Source organism: Oncorhynchus tshawytscha, linkage group LG15, assembly GCF_018296145.1.
Source record: "Oncorhynchus tshawytscha isolate Ot180627B linkage group LG15, Otsh_v2.0, whole genome shotgun sequence".
Taxonomy (NCBI): domain Eukaryota; kingdom Metazoa; phylum Chordata; class Actinopteri; order Salmoniformes; family Salmonidae; genus Oncorhynchus; species Oncorhynchus tshawytscha.
In genome coordinates, this window is record NC_056443.1 from 27,388,415 (window position 1) to 27,407,223 (window position 18,809).

Genomic DNA, 18,809 nt, shown 5'->3' on the forward strand with positions numbered 1-18,809 from the left:
AAGCAGAACTGTCGACAGCGGGGGATCGACAATGTTCCATTTGTCGTCGTCATTTCGGATTTCCAGCTCCTGGTAATGGTAGCTAGCTTGCTCTCGAAAACCTTTCTTCTTATCGATAGGGTTTACATCGGTTAGCTCCGCCCATGGTTGGCTGCGCGTGAACTACAATTATGATGCGGTGTTTCAACGTTTAGAAACATAAATCATCCCTTGCGAAACGGCTTTTCGAAACTTATGCTGTTATGGATATGTGTACGGTTCGTTCAATCACTATCTGAACTTAAACAACTAAGACGGATAATCATTTGAACAGTGCAGAAGAGAACCTCACTCCAAAATGTCCCCCCCCCCCCTTCCGTCAAGACCAGTATGTAGATTTGTATGTAGAGAGTGCCAATCGAAAATTGAAACAGCATGGGAAAGAGAACACTGAAATGGCTTATTTCTTTAAGTCTCGACGTAGCCTCGAGACAGTGGAAAGTTTTGCTGGAGAAACTGAGGAACAAGGGGAATTTCCAACACCAACATCACAAATAAGGGATCCGGGTGACTCAAAGTGAAAAGGAAACCCAAACCGGGGTGGTGCGAATAGTTTCCAATAGAAATGAATTTTCATTTGGCAGGATTTGCAGAGGCGCTTGGGAAGATGCCTTTTGTAGACCTGAGGCCAGAGATCAAAATCAAGAGCATCATTATGGCGAGAAGTGGTTCGGACAGAGCTGGGGTTGCCCAGCATTCAAATCCTGGAAGATGAGTCAAAGTGGCAATGCAATGTGGGTGTAGAGTAATTGTTTTTATTTGACATGCTACTTCAGTGATGATTCATGTCGCAACCATAGATGTGTGGTACTGTGATACCAACGTACTGTTCGTAGAGGACTGTCAGATTTATTAAAATGTTATTTTCTTTCTGTTCATTTTCTATTGAATAATGTTATTTGACTCATTAATTAAATACATTTTAACAGATCAAATAAGCTTATTGACATGTTTTAAATGTGTGTGTTTTTAAAAACCTTTCTATTGGTATTCTAAATATACTGTAATTGATTAATATTGAGATTACAGTGGGAAGGCACATTTTAAGATAGAAAGACAATTTGTAGCCTATGAAGTTAATATAATATTGTTTGACCAGTGACCTCATTGTTGCTTGCTTTATAGTTGTGCAAGTACATTTTAAATGCATTTTAAAATCTTAATCTCAAATTGAAATCATAAAATTCTAAATTCCTTTTGGTACTTGCACCACACCATACTTACTGCATGACCAACTCGTCAATAGCTCCTCCCCAAATAGGAAGTCGTGCACAAGCATTGTTTACAATTTGCCAGGCAAAGGTAGAAGACAACGTGAATACGTGTAGGTTTTGATGACAATTCATCACATTATTGTTGTTTTCTAAAAAAAAAAGTTTAAGATTTATTAGCAAATGACAATGGAGAATGCTGGCCACTTTCAAAGTCAGCTAACCTCTTTCATGAACGCGGTAGTGACGGCAGCGGTCGTGGAAATAGTCCGACTTGTAGAGGACAGCGCCGTGGTCCTTCGCCAACAGTTGTCCAAGAGTAAACTGGAGAACGAAGCATTAAAAGTCGAAAACGAGTCGAATAAAAAGAAGCTGCAAATTTTGGAAGGCAAGTCGATGGCGGCAAAGCAGCGTTCTGTCGCTCGTCGTCATGAAGCTGATGGCAGGAAATGTAACTCGTGTGGATGGTTGGAAACTAAGTTGATTGCATTTGCTTTGTTACATTATTTATTTTTTAGCAAATGGTTGTGGTTTCTTTTGTTTATGGTAATTGTATAGATGAACTTGTCCACACAAAAGACGATGGAAAGAGAGAGAAGACAGGTGCAGGGCTGCAATCTCAGGATCCGGCTGGCCAATCCCAGGTTTGTATACGGGCATTTCCATGTAAAAGGCCCATGAGTACTAATTATTAGCTCATAGGAGTACATTCAATTTGGTGTCAAATGAAAGCTAAGAGGCTAAATGAAGGCATATATAAATGTTTCAACCATTTTCCATCCTAAAAATTAGCAATAAGCAAAGACTGATTTCTGGTCAAACATGGAAAATGGATCTTACTACTACTACTAGAGGTCGACCGATTATGATTTTTCAATGCCGAAACTGACTATTGGAAGACCCCAAAAAGCCGATTAATCGGTCGATTTTTATATCTATATTTGTAAAAAATGACAATTACAACAATACTGAATGAACACTTATTTTAACTTAATATAATACATCAATAAAATCTATTTAGTCTCAAATAAATAAAGAAACATGTTCAATTTGGTTTAAATAATGCAAAAACAAAGTGTTGGAGAAGAAAGTAAAAGTGCAATATGTGCCATGTAAGAAAGCTAACATTTAAGTTCCTTGCTCAGAACATGTGAAAGCTGGTGGTTCCTTTTAACATGAGTCTTCAATATTCCCAGGTAAAAAGTTTTAGGTTGTAGTTATTATAGGACTATTTCTCTCTATACCATTTGTATTTCATATACCTTTGACTATTGCATGTTCTAAGAGGTACTTTAGTATTGCCAGCCTAATCTCGGGAGTTGATAGTCTTGAAGTCATAAACAGCGCAATGCTTGAAGCACAGCAAAGAGCTGCTGGCAAATGCAGGAAAGTGCTGTTTGAATGAATGCTTACGAGCCTGTTGCTGCCTACCACCGCTCAGTCAGACTGCTCTATCAAATCATAGACTTAATTATAATATAATAACACACAGAAATACGAGCCTTAAGTCATTAAATGGTCAAATCCGGAAACTATCATTTCGAAAACAAGATGTTTATTCTTTCAGTGAAATACGGAACCGTTTTGTATTTTATCTAATGGGTGGCATCCATAAGTCTAAATATTGCTGTTACATTGCACAACCTTTAATGTCATGTCATAATTATGTACAATTCTGGCAAATTAATTACGGTCTTTGTTTGGAAGAAATGGTCTTCAGACAGTTCGCAATGAGCAAGGTGGCCCAAACTGCTGCATATACCCTGACTCTGCTTGCACAGAACGCAAGAGAATTGACACAATTTCCCTAGTTAAGAGGCAATATTACCTAAATATGCAGGTTTAAAAATATATACTTGTGTATTGATTTTAAGAAAGGCATTGATGTTTATGGTTAGGTACACATTGGAGAGAAACGGCAGTAACGACAGTGCTTTTTTCGCGAATGCGCTTGTTAAATCACCTGTTTGGCGAAGTAGGCTGTGATTCAATGATAAATTAACAGGCACCGCATCGATTATATGCAATGCAGGACAAGCTAGATATCATCAACCATGTGTAGTTAAAATTGATTGTTTTTTATAAGATAAGTTTAATGTTAGCTAGCACCTTACCTTGGCTCCTTGCTGCACTCGCATAACAGGTAGTCAGCCTGCCACGCAGTCTCCTCGTGGAGTGCAGTGTAATCGGCCATAATCGGTGTCTAAAAATACGATTATGTAAACTTGAAATCGTCCTAATTAATCGGCAATTCCGATTTATCGGTCAACCTCTACTACTACTACTACTACTACTACTACTACTAATAATAATAATATTAATAATAATAATACAAAGAGAATCACAAAGATGCTGTGAAAACAAACAAAACCAATGTAGAGATCTGGCAGGTCTTGGGCAATCGTCTTCCACAGCTTCAGATGATAAGGTGCTGTTCAGCTGGGCAGTAATTTAAGTGGAACAAGTGGAGTGGATGTTTTCTTAAACGACATCTAGCAGAAAAAGTCTTACAAGGTATTTGAAATGCATCAAAACACAATGTTACCACTACCAACTAATATCAACATTTAAATGTAGTTTTGCAGAAATCATTAGCCTGTAAGTTTAAGAAATATATTGTTATACTTTTACCAAAACACCACATATCTTTAAGTGGGAAGATTATGAAAGTTTACAGAAGTAACAATTAAAGGTAGAGCTACCAATTAGTTGTAGTTTACTGATCATTTGGTTTATGATTTATTTAGTGATTAAAACGTGTCACTCTGTTTCCAAATCGGTAACAGAATGACCAAAAAATTATTTGCAAAATGACTGCAACTGAATTGGCTACAATAGGAAATCATGGTAGACACAAACCACAGTTGTGTCTCCTGCTACTGTCCTGCCTTCCACCAGCCTACTGTTATGTTCAGTTCATAGTGTCTCCTGTTACTGTCCTGCCTTCTACCGGCCTACTGTTATGTTCAGCTCATAGTGTCTCCTGCTACTGTCCTCCCTTCCACCGGCCTACTGTTATGTTCAGCTCATAGTGTCTCCTGCTACTGTCCTGCCTTCTACCGGCCTACTGTTATGTTCAGCTCATAGTGTCTCCTGCTTACTGTCCTGCCTTCTACCGGCCTACTGTTATGTTCAGCTCATAGTGTCTCCTGCTACTGTCCTGCCTTCTACCGGCCTACTGTTATGTTCAGCTCATAGTGTCTCCTGCTACTGTCCTCCCTTCCACTGGTATAACTGTTATGTTCAGCTCATAATATTTATTTATTTTTCTGTCCAGTGGGGTTCACAGCAAGAGTGTGAAAACAGTCTAGACAACCCCCTCACTCTCCCTGTCTCCTGTCTCTCTCCAATTAATGTCACTTCTCTTGGCTCTTACTGACGCCTACCCATGAGTCCCCCCTCTTTCTATTTACTGTAACAACTTACCCACTGAGCACCAGGTTTCCATGGATGTTGAAAAGTAGTTGAAATTTGGTCAATCCACATCTGAACCAATCATAGACATCTGTTTCACAAGTTTGGACAACAGTAGGGAAAAGTAGAGTATAGCTCAGTACAGTCGGAGAACTCCTGTAAAATATTGTACATATTTAGTTGATTTAAGTGTTGTTTTTTAAAATTGTATTATCTTTTTGTGTGTTTGGTAATTTTTAGCGAATATGTCTAGTTTCCTTGACCAATGGAATGGCAGATTGATTTGTTTGCTTTGTTTAGTTAACTTACTACTGTTTGCATTACAGAGATGCATTCAGCACCGCTTCTAGTTCAACCCAGCCAAAGTGAGAGGACTACAGTGTGGAGATGGCAGAGGGCTCCCTTGTAGTGAGGGTGGCTTTATACACTGGACTGACGTGTGGTGAGTTTTTAGCGCCGTATCGGCAGCAGAAGAAGTGTCTCCCAAGTGGATGTTACACATCACTAGTGGAGGAGTCGTCCTCCACTAGGACGTGGCTACCGAGGGCTGGGGACTGAGAACAACGTCAGGACCGGCTAGCTAACTCTGCCATCATCTAACCTGTCCCTCCCTAGTACCATCTAACTCGGCTGCCAGACGAATAGAGGCCTTCACCAAGAGCAGGCACCATCTGAAGCTGTCAAGAATTCACTCTCATATTTTTTCTTAATTTTTTTTACTGCAGTTTTGTGTTCTTTTACCGATTTGTACTGTGATGTCCAAACTTGTGAAACATAGACGTCCATGATTGGTACAGATTTGGTCAAGCCCGGACCAACCAAATGTGGTAGCCAGTATGTAGAATAATACTCAAAATTATATTATATTTTTGTACCATGAAGAGAATGACATTCTTAATTATGCATTTCTGTATAGCACAAATCAGAGACCCATGATGTCATTCTGTCACTATAATTGTGTTATAGGGTGTTAATCCACTTAATTTACTATAGTTCAATAACTAAAATAGTTTTTTTTTTTTTTCAATTTGAAGGTGTCATGTCATTCTTTCTGCAGACATCATTCTGTCTTAATTCAAAGTAGATATTTAAGAGTTTTTGGAAAATGTAACATAAAAAAACAGATTTGACCTGCATTCTGTTACCAAACTTTACATCTGCACTGCACTTCCTGTAAATTAGTTTTTGTAACATTTTCAGTGGAAATTGTTAAAAGTTGTTACCATGGAGAAGGATGGAATGAAAGTACTTCGCATCAAGAAGGAAATAAATGATGACACAGAACATGACACACCATCTCCAGTGACAGGTGAGTGTGACAGTTTGATGTATCACAGTTCTATGTTTGAGAATAGTGCATAACCTTTTGCCCAGACTGTACATATTAAGCTTTTTGAAGTGAATTTCATACGTTGTATTTACTGTAATGGCACCTGTGTCTGTTTCAGATGAGCAGCTGTGTTCCAAAGTGGACATGGTGTTTGTTAAGGAGTGGAGCCAAAGCCTATGGCGAGACGACAGAATAGACAGTAAAGACAGAACAGAGGAAGAAACTCCAGGATCTTCAATGACCCAGCATCAGGTCAGTCCACTTTCCATCAGAGTTTTTTAAATGTTTAAATCTTAGTTAAGGCCTATGTGATACAAACACACATGCTGTTGAGATGGTTGGTTGTGAGATATACAGATCTATTGAGCCATGTTTTGGTCATTAAAAAAAACTAAAAACTAATCAGAGACATGACAAAAGATGGGAAAGGGAAGTAAAATACAACAGTCAAATAATCAAACCCAAACAATGGGAAAAGTTCTTCAAGAAGTGAACCTGTCCCAGTCATCTAAGTGTCTCCAAAGGTCCAGCAGCATCTGGAAATGAACAACAAACTCAATCCCTCAAACAACAAAGACCGACACATAAAAAACCCCAAAAAACGAATGAAGCTTTTTGAATGTACAGAAGTGGCGTGTTGTATCGACATAGGCCTCTGACTACCAGGCAGGCTACCAAGTCCCTCTAGGTGTTTACTTACATACAGTTGGTTGTCTTCTTACAGAACGGAGGGCTACTTCAGTGCAGTAAGCTGAATCCCTCCACTCCCATCCTCAAAGTCTTCTGTGATCCTGAACGAGACACGTATCCCGACTACCGACTGAAGAGGGAATCTCTGAATTATCTGTTCTCCTTGGCCCTGACTGGTCAAGACAGACAGACGGCAACATTCAAGATCCTCGTCTTTATTTACTGGTTGGCCCAGGGGACCTCCTATAAAACTGTCTCGGAGACTTTCGGAATCCCTCTGTCCAATGCTACCAGCATCGTCCGCGACGTTGCGGACAAACTGGTCAAGCTCTCTCTGAAGATTGTGAACAAGCCCTCTTCAGGCGAGCTGGCTCTCACGATGCAAGGGTTCGGCAGACTGGCCCGTCACCCGGTGTTTGAGAAGGCTGTGGGGGCCATAGGTGGGTGCCACGTCAGGGTCAAGATCCCCGGTGTACCGCAACCCCAACAGCGTCCAGGTGACCAGCCCCTCCCTGAGAAGGTCCTCCCCACCATCAACTTCCAAGGGGTCTGCGACCACACGGGCAGCTTCATCGACGTCTTTGCGGGGCTGCCTGGGTCTATGACCGACGTGAGGATCCTGAGGCACAGTCCCCTTTACAAATGTGCCCTCTACCCTCCACCCGGATGCTTCCTCCTAGGCGACAGCGGGTACCCTTGCCTACAGACGCCTGTGTGCATCATCACACCCTATTCAAAGTCTGACCAGAACCCGGTGCACGTCCAGTTCAACCAGCACCACGCCATGGCTCTTTCCTCCATCGAGAGGACCTTCGGCATCATGAAGAAGCGCTGGCACATGATCTTCCTGCAGCCTCTTGAGCTCCACCCAAGCTTCATCCCCAAAGTGCTAGCGGTGTGCACCGTGCTGCATAACATCTGCCTCAGGTCAGGAGACTTGCTGGAGCCAGTGAAGATTGAGGATGGAAGCAAGGTGACAGAGGCTCTGAAGGAGTGGCTAGCGTCCAATGAGACCAGCGGAGAGGCGTTGAGGGACAGTTTGGCTCAACAGATCTCTACAATGAAATGCATGGCCACTGTGAAAGATGAGCGAGGTACATCTGCACCAGCAAACATGACGGCAGTGCAAAAAGAACACGCTTACAACATAGTGGTGATGGAACATTGATTTGGTGATCACAATTGATGGGTCGAATAAGTCACCATCAGTCACCGATTACACCACTGGCTAGCTGTGATACTTTATCACCCCTTAAGTGGTGGTGGAACTGTTACTACTGACATTTTTGACTTTTTCACTAAAACAATTAAGCATAGTTGCCTCATGCCAGTGTTTCTTTAACCATGTCAAAAATCATCCACTTTATTTCAAATATTATTTCCTTTATACTGTACACAGTATAGTGAAACACGATTTGGATTATGTTTTTGTGAGTGGTGTAAATGAGTGGGGCAGGTATTCAAATATTATTTCCTTTATACTGTACACAGTATAGTGAAACACGATTTGGATTATGTTTTTGTGAGTGGTGTAAATGAGTGGGGCAGGTATTCAAATATTATTTCCTTTATACTGTACACAGTATAGTGAAACACGTTTTGGATTATGTTTTTGTGAGTGGTGTAAATGAGTGGGGCAGGTATTCAAATATTATTTCCTTTATACTGTACACAGTATAGTGAAACACGATTTGGATTATGTTTTTGTGAGTGGTGTAAATGAGTGGGGCAGGTATTCAAATATTATTTCCTTTATACTGTACACAGTATAGTGAAACACGATTTGGATTATGTTTTTGTGAGTGGTGTAAATGAGTGGGGCAGGTATTCAAATATTATTTCCTTTATACTGTACACAGTATAGTGAAACACGATTTGGATTATGTTTTTGTGAGTGGTGTAAATGAGTGGGGCAGGTATTCAAATATTATTTCCTTTATACTGTACACAGTATAGTGAAACACGATTTGGATTATGTTTTTGTGAGTGGTGTAAATGACAGGTATTCAAATATTATTTCCTTTTTGGATTATGTTTTTGTGAGTGGTGTAAATGAGTGGGGCAGGTATTCAAATATTATTTCCTTTATACTGTACACAGTATAGTGAAACACGATTTGGATTATGTTTTTGTGAGTGGTGTAAATGAGTGGGGCAGTATTCAAATATTATTTCCTTTATACTGTACACAGTATAGTGAAACACGATTTGGATTATGTTTTTGTGAGTGGTGTAAATGAGTGGGGCAGAGTATTCAAATATTATTTCCTTTATATTATTTCCTTTATACTGTACACAGTATAGTGAAACACGATTTGGATTATGTTTTTGTGAGTGGTGTAAATGAGTGGGGCAGGTATTCAAATATTATTTCCTTTATACTGTACACAGTATAGTGAAACACGATTTGGATTATGATTTTTTGTTTTTGTGAGTGGTGTAAATGAGTGGGGCAGGTATTCAAATATTATTTCCTTTATACTGTACACAGTATAGTGAAACACGTTTTGGATTATGTTTTTGTGAGTGGTGTAAATGAGTGGGGCAGGTATTCAAATATTATTTCCTTTATACTGTACACAGTATAGTGAAACACGTTTTGGATTATGTTTTTGTGAGTGGTGTAAATGAGTGGGGCAGGTATTCAAATATTATTTCCTTTATACTGTACACAGTATAGTGAAACACGTTTTGGATTATGTTTTTGTGAGTGGTGTAAATGAGTGGGGCAGGTATTTGAACTTGTTGCTGTCCTTTTGATCAATTCAGTGATTATTACAAGTGTGTTCTACTCAATGAGTTATACTGTATACTCTAGATGACTGATAGGGGGCGCTACCACCTTGCCCCCATCTTGGCACTCCCTTTTTTAGCATAAAAATTAAGTGAAAAAATATATGAACATTTTCCTTAAAGTACATTTATTTTTAGATGACTAATGTTACCGTCCCCACTACGACAACAAAAATACTTAAATACATGTTATTTTGTCCTTGAATCCATTTAATTAAACTACTGTAGATTCCTATGGAGGACTGCTCCTACTAGGGAGTGTCATATGGCTGACTGGTGGCTTCAAAGCCTCTCAATGGCCAATACATAGCATCAGTAGTCCAGGGTTTATATACATCGTTTCTACTTGTTACCTTTTCTTTTTCGAAAATAAATTTTTTGAAAATAAAGCAATATATCTACCTCCAAATCCTTTGTAATGCGAATGGATTAATAGTTTTTCTTGTGCCTTAGCCTTTCTGCCCTATAATACTATGGTTTATTCAAATGTGTGTGTGTGTGTGTGTGTGTGTGTGTGTGTGTGTGTGTGAGAAGTTTTTCCTGAATTTTCAATGCAGTAGTTTCGGCTTAGAAAAACTGAAAGGTTATGTTACTTCCCAAAGGTACCACCAGGAGCCACTGAATGAATTAGTGTTATTACTGTATGGATACTCAAAGCATCCCCTATAAGCAGGCGGGTTTAAATCTGTCTTCGGGGACCCGCAGCCGTTTCATGTATTTGAACTATTCCATAGCTAGCTCACCTGATTCATCTAGTCACCTAAGCATCAAGCCCTTGAATAGGTGAGTTGGGTCAAGGCTACAACAAAATTGTGAAGCATCTGGGTGGGGTCTCCAAGGAGAGGTTTGAAAACCACTACCCTATAGTCGGCAGGCTGTGGTATGCAATCAAGTCTTTGACAAAAGCATTCTTCATTGTGCCACCTAAAGGGACATTTTTACCTTAGAGAAAAATACGACATGGTAGGTTCATGGTGCCAGGCTAATTTCAACCACCAATGCACTCCGTGATAAAACAGACCAAAGCACTCTTCCATCCTCAAGGCATATATTATTTTGGCAACTGATTTCAATGTCTCATTGATTCTCATTTATTATTTGGTCTTTTCACAGAGAAGGAAAAGGAGAGTTGTAAATTATGCAGATGATTGGATTAAAGAGGAGGATGATTGGATTAAAGAGGATGAGGACATCCTAGAGCAAACCCATCCTGAGAGATCTACTGCAGCCCTCATCCTCCACATACAACACCCGTTCTGCCAGTCACATTCTCTTAAAGGTTCCCAAAGCACACACATCCCTGGGTTGCTCCTCTTTTCAGTTCGCTGCAGCTAGCGACTGGAACAAGCTGCAACAAACATTCAAACTGGACAGTTTAATCTCAATCTCTTCATTCAAAGACTCCATCATGGACACCTTACTGACAGTTGTGGCTGCTTTGTCTGATGTATTGTTGTCTCGACCTTCTTGCCTTTTGCTGTTGTCTGCCCAATAATGTTTGTACCATGTTTTGTGCTGCTACCATGTTGTTGTTGTTGTGTTGCTACCATGCTGTGTTGTCATGTGTTGCTGCCTTGCTATGTTGTCTTAGGTCTCGTTTTATGTAGTGTTGTCTCTTGGTGTGATGTGTGTTTTGTCCTATATTTAAATTGTATTTATTTTGAATCATAGCCCCCCATCCCCGCAGGTGGCCTTCTGCCTTTTGGTAGGACGTCATTGTAAATAATAATTTGTTCTTAACTGACTTGCCAAGTTAAATAAAGGTGAAATAAAAAAAGTACAAGTTGTAAAAAAATATATAAATGAAGTACAGATACCCCAAAAAACTATGTAAGTAGTAGTTTAAAGTATTTTTTTTCTTAAGTACTTCACACCACTAAATGCCAAGAAGAAACAGAATAATACAACTAATCTGGATGGACAATGAACAAGAGCAAGAGTACAAGCAAGTCAAGACGGTTAACAGTGGAGGTACAAGACACTGTTGACAGAAAGGAAAACCTTTGAGGCAGTCCAGGTAATGGCAGAGGAAATGTTTTTCCCAAATGGACTTTCAATTAAAAAAAGACAACTGAAGGACTATCATAGAGAAATCAGATAGGTATTCTAAAGTAAACAATTCAAGCACTGTGAAGGAACGATATGAGGAAACCAAAGTCTGAGGTCTTTGACTCTATCTTTGTACAAAGGCACACATTAGAGATTTTACCTTTGTCGTACTTCAGTTTGGTGGTAGTTAGCCTTATTTAGGAAGTGCCTAGTTCTTGTGTACACAAGTACCATGTCTTTGATTCATTTGATTATATTCGGCTATATAAAATATGTGAGTGGAACTCTTCAGTCTACTGTGCTATATGTAGGCTAATCAAACTGCAGCCTACTTTTTTTATTTTTTATTGATCTCGGGTAAAGTTTATCTGCTGCTGTTTTGGATATGTCATGTATTTTCATATTCCCTTATTGTGTGCTTTGGCTATGTATGGGGAGATTGAAAGCACAACTGTAAATTCAATGCACTCCTCCCATTCTCACCTTCTAAACAGGACCCTGTCTTTCAAAGATGATTTGTAAAAATCCAAATAGCTCACAGATCTTCATTGTAAAGGGTTTAAACACTGTTTCCCATGCTTGTTCAATGAACCATAAACAATGAATGAACATGCACCTGTGGAATGGTCATTAAGACACTAACAGCTTACAGACGGTAGGCAATTAAGGTCATAGTTATGAAAACTATGGACACTAAAAGAGGCCTTTCTACTGATTCTGAAAAACACCAATAGAAGGATGCCCAGGGTCCCTGCTCATCTGCGTGAATGTGCCTTAGGCATGCTGCAAGGAGGCAAGCGGACTGCAGATGTGGCCAGGGCAATAAATTGCCATGTCTGTACTGTGAGATACCTAAGACAGCGCTACAGGGAGACAGGACAGACAGCTGATCGTCCTCGCAGTGGCAGACCACGTGTAACAACACCTGCACAGGATCGGTACATCCGAACATCACACCTATGGGACAGGTACAGGATGGCAACAACAACTGCCCGAATTACACCAGGAACACACAATCCCTCCATCAGTGCTCAGACTGTCAGCAATAGGCTGAGAGAGGCTGGACTGAGGGCTTGTAGGCCCTTTGTAAGGCAGGTCCTCACCAGACATCACCGGCAACAACGTTGCCTATGGGCACAAACCCACCATCACTGGACCAGACAGGACTGGCAAAAAGTGCTCTTCACTGACGAGTTGCGGTTTTGTCTCACCAGGGGTGATGGGTCGGATTCGCGTTTATCGTCGAAGGAATGAGCACTACACCGAGGCCTGTACTCTGGAGCGGGATCAATTTAGAGGTGGAGGGTCCGTCATGGTCTGGGGCGGTGTGTCACAGCATCATCGAACTGAGCTTGTTGTCAGTGCAGGCAATCTCAACGCTTTGTGTTACAGGAAAGACATCTTCCTCCCTTGTGTGGTACCCTTCCTGTAGGCTCATCCTGACATGACCCTACAGCATGACAATGCCACCAGCCATACTGCTCGTTCTGTGTGTTTTCCTGCAAGACGGGAATGTCAGCGTTCTTCCATGGCCAGTGAAGAGCCCGGATCTCAATCCCATTGAGCACGTCTGGGACCTGTTGGATTGGAGAGTGAGGGCTAGAGCCATTCCCCCCAGAAAGGTCTGGGAACTTGCAGGTGCCTTGGTGGAAGAGTGGAGTAACATCTCACAGCGAGAACTGGCAAATATGGTGCAGTCCAATAGGAGGAGATGTACCTAATGCAGCTGGTGGCCACACCAAATACCGACTGTTACTTTTGATTTTGACCCCCCCTTTTGTTCAGGGACACATTATTCAATTTCTGTTAGTCACATGTCTGTGGAACTTGTTCAGTTTATGTTTCAGTTGTTGAATCTTATGTTCGTACAAATATTTACACATGTTAAGTTTGCTTAAAATAAACGCAGTTTACAGTGAAAGGACGTTTCTTTTTTTGCTGAGTTTATTAGTGATGGGTCGTTCGCGAACGAGTCGGCTCTAAGAGCCGGGTCTTGTAGGTGAAAGTTGGGAGCCAGCTCATGTATCAGAAGAGCCTAATCTATTTATAAAAAAATAAGGATATGAATAATCAAAAGATTTAAATGAATAGAATTGACTAATTCAAAGAACTAAAAAATGTAATAATATAGGCCTAAATGCTCAAGCGCACACATTCGTTCTGACTGTCTGCTCAGACTAACAGCCTCACCTGTTGTTCCTGTCAACCAATGAACCAAAGATGCGTGAGGGAGGGCCGAGCCAATTCACTCACAGTCACACACTTAGCAGCCGAGGAGAGAGAGGAAGGACAGCTGTGAAAACAACAGCTAGAAAATGAGTCGGAAGCACAGTAGCATTTGGGTGCATTTTAGTAATGTAGATAATATTAGAGCACAGCATAGAATTTGTCAAAACAAAATCTCATATAAAGCCGGTTCTACACACAACCTACACCGGCATATGCAAACTGTGCACCCAACTGTGAAGCTAGCTGTAGCGGAGCTTCGAGAAACTAGCGGGCCTGCTTGTGATAGTGGTGGAGCCAGCAATGTGTCCAGTCAGTCAAGTAGGCCTACTCCTGGACCCACAGCAACACAGTCTTCTATGGACCAGTTTATGCCAAAGTCTATGTCTGTAGCAAAACAAGGCCAAATTGATATTGCATTGGTTAAAATGATTGCCAACAATTTCCAGCCATTTTCAATCATGGAGATATTATAGCAATAGTCTAAATCCAATGTACACAATTCCAAGCAGGAAAACCCTTTCAAAATCACATATTCCACAACTGTACGAGAGGACACAGGCTTCAGTGCGGGAAAGAGTCCAAACGGCTACTGCAGTTTGCCTTACCACTGACTGCTGGACATCAAGGATAACCACTTCTTACATGTCGGTTACATGTCACTTCATTGAAGATTCTTCGGTGTCTAGCTGTCTTCTGGACTGCTTTGAGTTCAGTGACAGACACACCTCAGAGAACTTGGCAGAGGAACTGTTGAGAGTGGCCAGAGAATGGCAAGTAGATGGAAAGGTGGTCTGTTATGTTAGCTAACATAACCAAAGCCATGAAAATGTTTAAATGGACTCATCATCCATGGCTTGCCCACACAATCAACATGATTGTAAGAGATTCTCTGAAGGTGAAGAAGCCCACTGTGGACAAAGTTAAAGCAGCTGTGGAATACTTCCACAGGGTACAGTAGGTGCTGAAAAACTAAACTCTACACAACGCCAGATGGGGATGCCTGAGCTGAAGCCTTAACAAGACTGCACTACAAGGTGGAATTCAACATTTTATATGTTGAAGCGGTTTCTTGAGTCAAAGGATGCCATCATCTCTACCCTGGCCATTGTCAATGCATCTGTTGATGCTCTGACCCAAGAGGAATGGGAGGTGGTGGAGGAGGTGTGCAGAGTCCTGGAACCCTTTGAGCAGGTCACTGTGGAGAACAGTGGAGAGAAGTAGAGTAAGCAGTTATTACTACTGTACATCATTATTTAATCCAATATTATATATGTACAGTTGAAGTCGGAAGTTTACACACACCTTAGCAAAATACATTTAAACTCAGTTTTTAACCATTTCTGACATTTAATCCTAGTAAAAATTCCCTGTCTTAGGTCAGTTAGGATCACCACTTTATTTTAAGAATGTGAAATGTCAGAATAATAGTAGAGAGAATGATTTAAGTTGGGTGAATTTTGTCCCATTCCTCCTGACAGAGCTGGTGTAACTGAGTCAGGTTTGTAGCCTCCTTGCTTGCACACACACTTTTTCAGTTCTGCCCACAAATTTTCTAAAGGATTGAGGTCAGGGCTTTGTGATGGCCACTCCAATACCTTGACTTTGTTGTCCTTAAGCCATTTTGCCACAACTTTGAAAGTATGTTTGGGGTCATTTTCCATTTGGAAGACCCATTTGTGAAAGCCTTAACTTCCTGACTGATGTCTTGAGATGTTGCTTCAATATATCCACCTAATTTTCCTTTCTCATGATGCCATCTATTTTGTGAAGTGCACCAGTCCCTCCTGCAGCAAAGCACCCCCACACAACATGATGCTGCCACCCCTGTGCTTCAAGGTTGGGATGGTGTTCTTCGGCTTGCAAGCCTCCGCTTTTTCTTCCAAACATAATGATGGTCATTATGGCCAAACAGTTCTATTTTTGTTTCATCAGACCAGGGGACATTTCTCCAAAACGTATGATCTTTGTCCCAATGTGCAGTTGCAAACCGTAGTTTGGCTTTTTTATGGAGGTTTTGGAGCAGTGGCTTCTTCCTTGCTGAGCGGCCTTTCAGGTTATGTCGATATAGGACTCGTTTTACGTGGATATAGATACTTTTGTACCTGCTCTGTACCTGCTTCCTTCAGCATCTTCTCATTTTTTGCTGCTGTTCTGGGATTGATTTGAACTTTTCGCACCAAAGTATGTTCATCTCTAGGAGACAGAACGTGTCTCCATCCTGAGCTGGCTGTGTGGTCCCATGGTGTTTATACTTGCGTACTATTGTTTGTACAGATGAACGTGGTACCTTCAGGCATTTGGAAATTGCTCCCAAGGATGAACCATACTTGTGGAGGTCTACAATTGTTTTTCTGCGGTCTTGGCTGATTTCTTTTGATTTTCCCATGATGTCAAGCAAAGAGGCACTGAGTTTGAAGGTAGGCCTTGAAATACATCCACAGGTACACTTCCAATTGACTCAAATTATGTAAATTAGCCTATCAGAAGCTTCTATATCCATGACATAATTTTCTGGAATTTTCCAAGCTGTTTAAAAGCACAGTCAACTTAGTGTATGTAAACTTCTGATCCACTGGAATTGTGATGCAGTGAAATAATCTGTCTGTAAACACTTGTTAGAAACATTACTTGTGTCATGCACATAGTAGATGTCGTAACCGACTTGCCAAAACTACAGTTAAGAAGAAATTTGTGGAGAGTTTGAAAAACAAGTTTTAATGACTCCAACCTAAGTGTATGTAAACTTCTGACTTCAACTGTATATGAGCAGTAGATGAGAATGTAGTATCAGTAGACAAAATATGAACCTGAACTCATAACTTACTGTTCTCTCGTTTCAGCTATGTGACAGCCTCAAAAATGATACTCCTGTGTAAGGGCCTGCAGCGAATCACAGCCAGCCGCCAGAGAGAAGCAAATGTAACCACAGGACATGTGACAGAGTTGATGGACTCCCTATGTTCATCAATGTACAGAAAGGTCCACAGAATGGAATATGATCATGCGCTATCAGAAACCGCTGCACTTGACCCCAGGTTTAAGAAGTTAGCCTTCAGTGATGCCAGAGCGATTGATGAGCCTCTTCAAATAATAACCTCAGCAGCAGGGAGGGACAGCTCCAGCAGTCAGCTGGCTCAGGCACCAGGGCAACAGGAAGAAGAGGGATCAGATGGAGCAGAAGCACCAGCAGTAGTTGACTTTAGTAAGACGTGGGTAGACAGAGGCCTTGTTCTTCCACCAGCTCAGAGGATCTGCAGATAGGGGCTCCTCCAAATAGGATCGGACCTCCATTATGGCATCTGCTGAGGGATTCCTTCGTGCTGCATCCCCAGTTTCTCTCTCGTCAAACAGCATCCAAACACTTACTTACTAAAGTCATGACAGGGACTCTGTATAGTGGCCACATCCGTTCCCTATGAGAGGGTCTTCTTGAAAATGGGACAAATAATTACTGAGAGAAGAATCCGCATCAGCCCCTCGAAAGTGAGGCAGCTTGCTTTTCTGAATGCAAATCTCTCATAAAAGCAAAATATGATCAGCATTGCTGTGTGCTGCTGGTTATAACATGGCACTAAAGAAGAGAGAGAAAAGGGACCAGTTTAATGTTTTAAGTGAGATGCTGCAGTTTTGCACATGATTTATTTTTCTTTGATGTGGTGCATTATTCTATTATTATGTTGTTCAGATTGTATTCGTTTTGAATTGTTACATTTATATGCACTTTGTTTATATACATTAAAAAAGTTATACTTTAAATGCACATGTGTAAAAACATCATTTTTACACCTTTTTATTTCAATTTGTGGGATGCTGCAGTTCTGCAAATTGTTATTTATTTTTCTTTGATATTGTGCAATATTCTATTATGCTGTTCAGATTGTATTCGTTTTGAATGGTTAGATTTATATGCACTTTGTTTATATACATTACAAATGTATAATTTAAATGCAAATGTTTAATAGTATTATATTACATAACAAACCAATGCATTTTTAAATACATTGTGGTTAAGGTAGATTATGATTTCATTTAATAATTTAATTATAATTGTTTTCACAGCAATCATAGTCAAACTATCGCAAACGGTTTGACTTGAAAAAATACAAAACATATTTTTTTAAAGAGCCGTTTGGGAGCCAAAAGAGCCGAGCCGAACGAGCCGACTCACTGAAAAGAGCTGGAATGCCCATCACCACCTTTTGCCGATGGCCGAAAAACTAGTAGTGCGCTATGATGACATATGGGGAGGGGCATCCGAGCAGTGAGCTATGTTGTATTTGGTTGTATGTGTAACTTCTTATTTATACCTCAGTGTGTGTAACTCCGAGTCGGGGAGATGATGAAGATTAGCCTACGCGCTATGTAAAATTGTTACAGCAGCACTGCCATCCGTAACTATAGGGCGCTCGCGCCACGTGGAGCGAAAGGCTACATTTATCGTGTTACATTTTATCCTACATGTTATCGCTTTGGTTTTTAGCAACAAGCGTTGCAATAATGAAAAAAGAGTGATCTGACTGCCGCACTTCTCATCTCTACAAGGTTAGTAGGCGTGACATGACTCTTCTTGCCTACACCACGATTTGACATGAAAGGCGGGAATTAATTGTTACAGTGTTAAACTTAATTGTAGCAATTAATTGTTTTACAATCGTGTAAACGGGCAACAGTCCATACGTTTGGCAGGTTTTCTTTGTTATTGGTCGTTAGGTGATGCGACACGACAACGGCTCTTGTTCGCCTGGCTGCGCGGTTTCTGTGACAGATAAATGGGCCTCTGCTCTCTTATAATTTTGCTAGAATAATGTCGCATGCTACAACGGTCAAATGGTTTGTTTAGTGAAATTAGATGATTGGAAATATGCGGACGCGATTTTTCTTTTTTTCTCAAAATCACATTCCCAAGGTCTTTAGGCCGAGCACTTACTCAAAATGCATATGCCAACGGAGGCATGTTGTCATTCACACATGGCTAAATCTACATAACAGCCATGTGTGGATTACAGCCTGCCTCGGTTGGCATATGCATTTTGAGTAAGTAACTAAACAACTCAT

General features: G+C 40.7%; 2 protein-coding genes across 8 annotated transcripts in view; both read left to right on the top strand.

Annotated features, from left to right (window-relative positions):
- The first annotated feature begins 1,288 nt into the window (after positions 1 to 1,288).
- Positions 1,289 to 8,673, top strand: LOC112214770 (protein ALP1-like). Of its 6 annotated transcripts, none has more exons than XM_024373776.2 (5): positions 1,289 to 1,894; positions 4,991 to 5,106; positions 5,865 to 5,973; positions 6,113 to 6,246; positions 6,719 to 8,673. In XM_024373776.2, exons 3-5 carry the CDS (start codon positions 5,889 to 5,891, stop codon positions 7,850 to 7,852), a joined length of 1,353 nt encoding a protein of 450 aa, XP_024229544.1. In that variant the 5' UTR covers positions 1,289 to 1,894; positions 4,991 to 5,106; positions 5,865 to 5,888; the 3' UTR covers positions 7,853 to 8,673. The 6 variants fall into 6 exon arrangements, with proteins under 6 accessions (XP_024229544.1, XP_024229542.1, XP_042154329.1 ...); XM_024373774.2 differs by lacking the exon at positions 4,991 to 5,106 and having other exon boundaries at positions 1,289 to 1,701; positions 1,809 to 1,894; XM_042298395.1 differs by lacking the exon at positions 4,991 to 5,106 and having other exon boundaries at positions 1,289 to 1,638; positions 1,809 to 1,894.
- A 9,276-nt stretch (positions 8,674 to 17,949) lies between these two features.
- LOC112214773 (equilibrative nucleoside transporter 2) overlaps positions 17,950 to 18,809 on the top strand; it is a 39,346-nt gene continuing 38,486 nt past the window's right edge. For both annotated transcript variants that reach the window (XM_042298399.1, XM_042298400.1), the window contains exon 1: positions 17,950 to 18,296. The gene's annotated coding sequence lies outside the window, so the exon portion shown is untranslated. The remainder of the gene's footprint in view (positions 18,297 to 18,809) is intronic.